Here is a 9188-nt window from a genome sequence, read left to right on the forward strand (position 1 = left end):
CCCCTACCTGACCCCTGCATTCTGGGCTGCCTCACCCCAGCTTCTCCGTGGCTCACACCGTGTTTGCTGAGCAGGCTGCCTACTGCCCACTCCAGGGGTGCTGGCCTGGGCCTCACCCCAGCTTCTCCGTGGCTCACACCGTGTTTGCTGAGCAGGCTGCCCATTGCCCACTCCAGGGGTGCTGGCCTGGGACTCACCCCCTCTCTGGCCACTGCAGCTATGACCATTGCCTGGTGCTAGGCCGTCCAGGAGCCAGACTGCAGGATGGCCGCAAGGAGGGTGGCCCTTCCTGCACTCAGTGTGGTTCTCATTGTGGCCACTTAATTGGCTGCATGGTGAATGTGCTGATTGCTGGCCCCAGTGCTGCCAAAATCTGCTGTCCCCATAAATGGGCAGAGGGCGGCCTCACAGCCCCACCGCCTGCCCTCCTGCCACTGTCGTTTGCCGCCAGCAGTGACTTGCTCAAACTTGTCCCCCAAGGCCTGGCCCCTGCACCTTCCTTCTCCCCAACCCCTCCTCCCCAAGGCTGCAGCCTGGGCCTGGGCCTGTCTGCGCCTGGGGCCAGCCTGGCTTCATCACCAAATTCATGGTCCAGGCTCCTAACTGGGCGCCTTCTCCCAGTCACTCCTTCATTCATTTGATGTCCAGTTGTGGAGCCCCTGGTGTGGGCAGGCCCTGGGCCCAGTGCTGGGGCCACTGATGACAGAGAGACCTGCCGGGAGGGACCACACGGGGCAAGTACCCTGAGGGGAGGAAGCAAGGGGAGCTGTGGAAGCCCCAAGGAGAGCCCAGTGTGGTGGAGGAGCATGTCAGGGAGGCTTCCTAGAGGAGGTGATGCTAAGCCGGGCCTCCAGGGTTAAGTAGGAGTTGGCTGAGGGTGAGGTGAGGAAGAAGGAGCAGCAGGAGTGAAGGCAGGCATGGCAAGAGCTTGATGTGTCCTGGGAAATGTGAACCGTCTTGTAGGGTGACAAGTTCAGGAGACAGGTCGCTGGGGCCAGACCACAAGGCCTATGGCAGGACTCTTTCCAGAGGGTGTTGAGCAGTGATGTGCTCAGCTGTGGGGATGAGAAATGTGCCCAGCCTGTAGCACAGGGCTGGTGTGCCGGGCGCAGCACCGAACATGGGTGCGGGACGGCAGCCTGAGCCAGGGCCCGTGAGGGACGGAGGACCACCCAGTAGTCACGTCAGATAAGCAGGACTTAGGGAGCTCCGGCTGGGTGTGGGGAGGGGGCGTCAGGGATGAGCCGCCAGGAGCAGAGGAAGACCGTGGGGAGAATGGGAAGGAGCCACAAAGAGGCAGCCTCACGGGGTGCAAAGAGGACCCAGAAAATGAGCCCTTCCCCAGCCTCAGTTTCCTCCTCTGTAAAATGGGCATTAAAACACCCTTCCAGGAAGGCGGTGAGGACCACCTACACCTGACATGCATGTGTTACCTAGTAGAGGTCCCACGAACACCAACACCCTGCCCCTCACCCTCAACCCCCTTCAGCCACCTGCTCACCCACCAGCCCGCCCAAAAACATCTCCAACCGAAGGAAAACAAACCACAGAGGGCCTTCCTGCTCGGGCCTGTGCCCTCTGCTCCTCCGGGTGCATCACCGGCCTGCCGCTTGCATGAGTGCCCATCGAGAATTCCTGCAGCGAGTGGCAGAGTGATGACAAGACCGACGGGGCCCCCAGCCGCTGGCCCACCCGCGCCTGCCACAGCCGGCCAACCACCAAGGCCAACCACCAGGCTGCTGGGGCTGTGGGGGACAAAGGCCCTCATGCCTGACCCCAGGCAAGGCCCAGCGTGAATGGGCTGCTTTTTTCAGCCCCAGAGAAGATGGGGAAAGGCCTTCAGCCTCCCTTCCTGCCAAAGTCAACAAGGAGGCCACTAGCGGCTCCCCAGTGGTTTGCTGGGACGTTTAAATAGCTTGACAGAATTATCTGATTCACTCAAAAATATGCTAAGAGGGCCTGACTTCATGACCAAATTTATTTACCCTGGCTCAGAGAGGACGCTGAATAGGGTGGGTTTTTTTCCCTCGGCCCGTGCAAGGTATGAAGCCCTGGTCTGCCAGGCCAGTGAGGTTTTATATTAATTTTTATAGGTTCCAATTGAAGCAAAAATATTTGACTTGGGAATCATTTGCATGACTCAGAAGAGGAGCTCCAGCTGATCCTGTCTCCTTGTAAAGGGCTCAGGTGCCGCAGCCGGGCTCGCCTGCCTGTCTGTGTGAGAGCTCGTTCTGTTTAATTTCACTGGCTGTGAAGGTGGCAAACAGGGATTGATGGCAGGTTTGAGACAGGAAAAACAAACTTGGAAATGCATGTTTTCCCCTTCAGATCTGGTTCTCCTTACTTCTACAATCCTGCTAATCTCTGGGTTTTGTAGCCGAGCGGTTCAGAAACGCATTTGTTAGGGCTGATCAGCTGTCCGCTGTGTGCCAGGCCCAGTGCTGAGCGCCGAGTGACTGGCAGGCCCGACGCTGGCCCTCCCGCAGGAGCCCCCGGGGAGGGGCCGACAGGAAGTCAGGGAAGAGCCGTGATGTGGGTGCCCGGGAGGGGTGTTCCTGAGGCAGGTGGCGCCATGCCGTGGCCCGAAGGGGAGGACCCACCGTCCTAGCCACACCTCAGCCCAGCCTCAGCCAGGAGAACTGGTTAGGACGACACAGCTTGTGCACAGCCCTCCACAGTGTATAGAGCACAGTGGTAGACTGTCCCACTTGAGGGCCCTGTGAGACAGGCCCACAAATGTTAATGATGATGATAATGATAATTAATTTGTGGAGCCTTGATGACGACTCAGTTCATTACCTTAAAGGGGCTGACACTGTACCTACAGTGTGTGAGTTTCGGGTCTGGGGGCCCGGTGCAGAGGCCCCCCCAACCCCGCTGCTGACAGAAGGGGCATCCCAGACATGTGAGTGACGACAGCACAGTGGAGGGGTAGTGACAGCGCAGGGGGACTCGGCAGAGCTGGGCATGGAGCCCACTGGCCCCTCCCCGAATCCCCTGTCCCCATCTCGGGATGGTCCTGCTTCCTTCAGAGAGCCGTGGATGTGTCTTCTTAGCACTGCGTGGCCGCCTGCAGCTGTGACGCCGAATTCACAGTGTTTTACTGTGGACAGTCCAACAAATCCGCAGACGCAAAGACAACAGAGAGTCTGGCTCTCCCTGTCGCCCTCTTCCTGCAGCGCAGACGTGCCGTGCAGGCCGTGAGCCTCCAGCCCCGTCCCCAGAGCCCCACGCCCAGCTGATCCCCGTGTCACTTTGGTTGCTGTGACCCCAGAGGCTTCGAAAGGCGGCATGAGGAGGGAAGCGCGTCTAGAGTGACATGCGGGCCAGTTGGGTGGCCCCTGGGCTTCCAGGTTCAGGCTGAGTGCACAGCTCTCGGCAGCTGCAAGCCTGTTTCAGAATGTGAGCTTCCACAGAACACAGGCTTCAGCCTGCATCCCCTCAGTCTCTGTATGAATGGAAGTGGTGAGTCCTCCATCACAGGAGGTATGCAAGTGGAGGAGAAATGGCCAGGAGTGGAGGCAGAAGGTCCCTAAAAGTACACCATGCAGGGGAATAAAGACCAACTTGGACGTCAGACCTACTTTGCTAATTTTCCTTCCCTTCCTCTTGATAATAATGATGATTCACAGAAGGGCTAAGAATGTATCTGACATCATCCTGGGTGCTTTGTCTACACTGCTTTATTTAATTTTGTCCTCACTATAACCCATAAAGTCAGTGCTGTGTGGCCAGGAGTAACTTGGACAACTTCTCTGAACCTTGGTTTTTCCATCTGCAAAAAGCACACAAGAACCTCTCTCACAGACCTGGGGCATGGCAGAGGCTCGATGAATGGTGACTGGTAGTGACTGCTGCGGGATATCCTTCTTGCTGAGGAACTGCCACGGCTTTCAGTGTGGGCTGTCCCTGGGCTGGTCCTCCAGGTGGCCGGAGGGGCAGGCACAGAGTTAGAGCATCGGGCTCCAGCAGGGTGGCTGGCATCCAGCCCTGGGTGAGGAGAGCAGCAGCTGCCAGGTGGAGGACACAGCAACCCCACAAGGAAGCCGAGGCTCAGAGACATGAAGCGACTTACCGAAAGTCACATGGCAGGCGAGAGCAGGAGGGGTTTGCAACACAGCTCTGTTGAGTCTGAAGGTCGTGCTGGTACCAGCGTTCCTTGCTGACCATCAGTCCAAAATGCAAGATAGAAGATTTTCTTTACTGATTCCTTTGGCCTCTAAAGCTTACGGGATTTTAAAGTTTAATTCCAGTTCGAACATGATCAGAAATAAAAGCTTCCCCTTCTACCTGCATTGTGGTAAGTTAGAGCAACTCAGCTAGTGAGCTCCCCGTTGCTGGAGGGGACCAAGCGGCGCAGCCAGGCCTCTGGCCCCCACACACCCCAGAGCCCTTTCTGCTGACGGCCATCTCTGTTCTCTCCAGGTTGGGACCCAGCCTCCTCTCGCCCATGGTCAGCCCAGTGAAGGGGCTTGGGCCACCGCCGCTGCCACCGTCCTCTCAGAGCCATTCTCCAGGGGGCCAGCCCTTCCCCACACTCCCCAGCAAGCCGCCCTACCCGCCCTTCCAGAGCCCTCCGCCCCCGCCTCTGCCCAGCCCACAGGGTAAGCGCTGGTGGGGGCCCCTCCTCCACACCCACAGATTCCATGCGGGGGGCCAAGAGAAAAGGGACGCTGACCCGGGGAGGCAACGCTGAGGGCCGCACTAGGAGGAGCCGAGAGTCAGGTGCCCCGGCTGCCCCCCATGCACCACCGAGTCGGGGCGCTTCCTGGAGGGAGTTCATTCTGTGGGTGAGGAAGAGCCTGTCCCCTCGACAAGGCACCCGGGTCAAGGGCTCTCCCAGCAGTGGGAGCAGCATGGGAACGGCACGGGCAGTGGCAGGGTGGGGTGGGCTGCTCCGAGGAGCAGCGGGTGATTGGGTATTGGGGGGGGACAACCGTCCCTTCCGCACACTCTGGTCGGTGACAGTGGCTCGAGTCACGTGAGCCACATGGGGCCACGTGGCCGACCCGCTCCAGGGCAGCTGAAAGGGGGCTTAGGCCCCTGTACCTTCTCTGCCTCCTCTCTTCCATGCCTACCGTGTCTGGACAGGACAGGGTGGGGGACTGAGCGGGGCAGCAGGGAGGGTCCCCTCCCAGCCTCAGATATTTTTCCTTTGTTGATGTGTCCCCTGCTGCCCCCTTCTGCAGGGTACCAGGGCAGTTTCCACTCCATCCAGAGTTGCTTCCCCTATGGTGACTGCTACCGGACAGCGGAGCCCACAGCCACTGGGGACGGACTGACCGGGGAGGCCCACAATTTCAACCCCCTGCGGCCCAATGGCTACCACAGCCTCAGTGCGCCTTTACCTGCCACAGGTGAGCCCCACCTGCCTGCCTCCCTTCCCTGAGCGCCTAACAGAGCCCAGCCCTGTGCATGCGCCCTGTTCCGCAGCCATGGGACAGCCCTGTGAGAAGGTCATCCCCACTTTACAGAAGAGAAATAAAGGCTCCGAGACATCTCAGGCCCCCACAGAACTGGGATCTGCGCCCTGCCTGACACCAGAGTCAGTGTCCTCCCCCGGCTTGTGCGCCTAGACTCTGGCAGGTTTCTGAAGACACAGGAAAGACGAGACTGGGAGCTAGCAGTCCAGCTGATGTTTCCCTTTAAATACTTCCTGAGCACCTACTGTGTGCCAGGCACAGGTCTAGACCTGGGGATGCAGCGGGGCTGAAAGCAATACTGATCTCCATTTAACAGATGAGAAAACTGAGGCCCAGAGGGGCCACACTCCTAGGAAGGCACCGAGCCTGGAGGTGTGCTTGTTCCTTGTCCCCGTGCTGGGCCCTAGGCCGTCCCCAAGTAGTGGCCCTGGCTGGGGTGGAGAAGCCGGTCAGAGGGGCGGGCTGGGCACGGCCCAGCGTGCAGTCAGGCCTCAACCAGCAGGGCCGGTCCTGGGGGAGCAGGGCCTCAGCTGAGTGGGCTGGACCCTGCCAGATGCCCCAAGCCAAGCCCCACCCCAGACCAGCCTCAGGCCCAGGTCCAGCTGGAAGCTACCAGGCCTGGATAGCTGGGGCCCCAGACAAAGGGGAGCCTGAGACCCCGTCCCAGAGGTCCTGGGGGTGTCCAGCTGGGGGTGGAGGGATAAGGACACAGGGACGAGCACGAGGCCACAGACGAGCACCCACGCCTGTGGGTCCGCGTGTTCCTGTTCACACACGTGCTCCCATGTCTGTCTACGTCTTCTTTGCTCACCTGCTGGAGGGCATGTCTGTGTGTGTACATGTATATAGGGCCAGTGTGACAGGCTCCAGGCAGTGCGAGGACTCACAGGGCACGCACTCACGTCTGCACACGTGTGCTTACGTCATGCTTGTGCTGATGTTCATACCCCATCTGTGCACATGTGTTACCATCCTGTGACCCCCCATCTGTGTGCATACACACGTGTGTGCCTGGGTATGCATAGCACATTTGGGCTGTTTCAGGTGAGTGTGCGTGTGTGCAGGTGTGTTCCTGTGTGTTCAAGTATAGTGTAAGTACATCTGTGGGTGGACACTTGTGACATACATGCACCATAGGCAGGTGCGTACCCGGTCACAGGGTGTGCAGGGACGTGTGGGCGCGTTCTGTGTTTGCACACACATGGACTGCTGCGTGGTTAGGCACCCACAGCTGTTCTGAGCACTGCTGGCTCACCACCCCGTCCCCCACTGGCCCCCGTCCAGCCTGAGGAGGGATTTCTTGGTTTAGCAGCAAGACCTGAAATAAATGACTCTGAGGGGCAGCTTCCGTGTCCCCACACTGAGGCAGGGAGTTCTCTTGGCCTCCTTTCTCCCAGGCTATCTGGGTGGCAGCCCAGCATGCAGTGTCCACTTCTGGCCCCACTCGACTGCCCCACCTCCTCTGCCAAGCTGAGAATAGACACTCGGGATTGAATCCAAACTGACAAGGTGGGGCCGTGGGGCCTCTGGAAGAGTTCGGCCTGATCCCACTGCACGGATGGGAAGACTGAGGACTGCCTGTCTTAGGCCACACAAATTCATGACAGCAGCCCAGGGCAGGGACGGGATAAGACAACCTCTCCAGGCCCCTCCCGGGTTGAGGGCCTCTGAGCTGTGACCCCCCACCAGAGACGGCATATCAGTGGAAGACCCAGAGGGACTGGGGTTCAAGTCCCAACTCCCCCACTTACTAGCAGTGTGACCTGGGCAAGTGTCTCGCTCTCTCTGAGCCCGTCTTCTCAGCTGTAAAATGGGGTACTGAGTCCCACCTCACAGGCTGGCTGCGAAGCTCAAGTGAGATAAGGTTAAATGAGCACTTGCTGAGTGCCCGGTGGGTGCTGGTCCCTCCTTGGGTTTCTGTGTCTGGTGGGGCCGAGGAACCTGAAGGGGTGGGGTGGGCCAGGGTCCTTCTGCCAGGAGTGGGCCAGCCCCTGAGGACAAGAGCTGTGATAACCCCCTACCCTCCCTGCCCTCCCCACATTCTGCCCCACAGTCCAGAACTGGGTGAGGAGCCACCCCAAGACAGCCCATGCCTGTCTCCCCAGCTGCCCTGGGCCCCTTGGGAGTGTGAGGCCTAGGGCACCTCCCCCTGAGCCTCCTCCCCACTAGCCGCGCTCTGTCTGGAAGAGCAGAGGGCTCAGAGCAGGCCCTGCTGAGGGGACACTGTGAAGAGGGACCCTGGGCAGGAGGGTGGAGTCTGGGAGCTGGGAGAAGATGATGCGGCATAACCCCTGAGTCCTCCAACCTGGACCCTGTCCCCCGCACACCCACAGGCTATGAGGCCCTGGCCGAGGCCCCATGCCCCACACCACTGCCAGCCCAGCCACCTGAAGACGTGGTGTCCAGTGGTCCCGAGGACTGCGGCTTCTTCCCCAACGGGGCCTTTGACCACTGCCTGAGTCACATCCCCTCCATCTACACGGACACCTGAAGGAGGCCCTGCCCACCCTCCCCCGCAGATGCCACCTTGCTCCCCCACCGTGCGTGCCCACCCTCCGTGTACCCAACCTGGGCAGCCCGGCCGCAGGTCCTCGTGGACACAGGTAAGGGGCTGCAGGGCCGCCCAGTGCTGGCCGGGAGCCACCGTCCGAGCCCGAGCTGGTCGCTCAGCAGTGCCCATCAGGATCCATGCCCGTGGCCTTCCCATGACTGTGTCTTCCTTTTCTCTCCCCAGTGGTTGTGAATCACAGACCTCGTGTATATAAAGTGTACAGAACTTGTTTTCCGTTCCCCTGCCAGTTTTATATTTTTGGTTTTACAAGAAAAACATTAAAAACTGGAAATGAGACTTGGGCCTGGCTCTGCTTTGTGATTCCACCTGGAGGCCCCCCCAGGAGAAGGCAGAGCGTGTGCAATAGAGAGCGGGGTGCGGGCGAAGGCCGCGTGGAACCCAACCCGGCCCTGGGTTCCCCCGTAGGGAGGGGGACCTGTGTCACGTGGCCCCCTACTACGTACTGTGGGCCTTCCAGATGCCAGCGTGAGTCCCAGGGCCTCACCACAGGGCAGGCGAGCAGACCAAGGCTGGAACTGAAATGGGAACCCAGACCTGTGTAGCCCAGGCCTTGGTCTCTGCGCTGACCCCTCAGCTGGTGGGAGATGGCACTGGCTCCAGGCGAACAGGGCAGGCGGTCCAGGGACAGAGCCACACAGCCTCTAGAAGGCGAGGGGCAGAGGCAGGGCCCGCAGGCGGCCGGGGTGCAGACAGCATCTCTTGTACACAGGGCCCCCCACCCACAGTGGCCCCGGAGGGAGCAGAGGCAGGTTCTGAGGGCCCCAAGGCTCCTGTGGGGTTGCCGGCCTCCCCTGCCTGTCTCTCCCCAGCTCTAGCACCTGGACAGTGTCCCGTGCCTCACCATGTCACCCTGAAGGTCAGCTGGTAAAAAAAAAAACCTCAAGGAGAATTCCTGCCTCCTCACTGCTAAAGTGAAATGAAGCGAGCGAGGCCACGTTTACTGTGCGCCTACTGTGTGCAAGGCCCTCCGTGCTGCTCTGGAAACAGCCCTGTGGAGGGTCTTTCCAGCCCCTCCGGTGAGGAGGAGCAGCCCGGATTCAAGCCCAGGTCAAAGGGCTGCGTCCCCAGGAAAAGCGAGGGGGGAAGCCCTAGTCAACCGCTCTCTCTATAGAGAGGGAAACTGAGGCTCAGAGAGGCCACCCAGCCAAGCGAGGACAGAACTGGGACTGGAGTCCAGGCTGTGTCATGGTCCC

General features: G+C 60.0%; 1 protein-coding gene across 2 annotated transcripts in view; it reads left to right on the top strand.

Moving 5' to 3' along the window:
* GLIS1 (GLIS family zinc finger 1) overlaps nucleotides 1-8271 on the top strand; it is a 213476-nt gene extending 205205 nt beyond the window's left edge. For both annotated transcript variants that reach the window (XM_046663560.1, XM_046663561.1), the window contains exons 9-11: nucleotides 4426-4604; nucleotides 5190-5357; nucleotides 7757-8271. In XM_046663560.1, coding sequence (XP_046519516.1) covers nucleotides 4426-4604; nucleotides 5190-5357; nucleotides 7757-7914 — 505 coding nt within the window. In that variant the 3' untranslated portion in view covers nucleotides 7915-8271. The remainder of the gene's footprint in view (nucleotides 1-4425; nucleotides 4605-5189; nucleotides 5358-7756) is intronic.
* Nucleotides 8272-9188: the final 917 nt, after the last annotated feature.

Source organism: Equus quagga, chromosome 5, assembly GCF_021613505.1.
Source record: "Equus quagga isolate Etosha38 chromosome 5, UCLA_HA_Equagga_1.0, whole genome shotgun sequence".
Taxonomy (NCBI): Eukaryota; Metazoa; Chordata; class Mammalia; order Perissodactyla; family Equidae; genus Equus; species Equus quagga.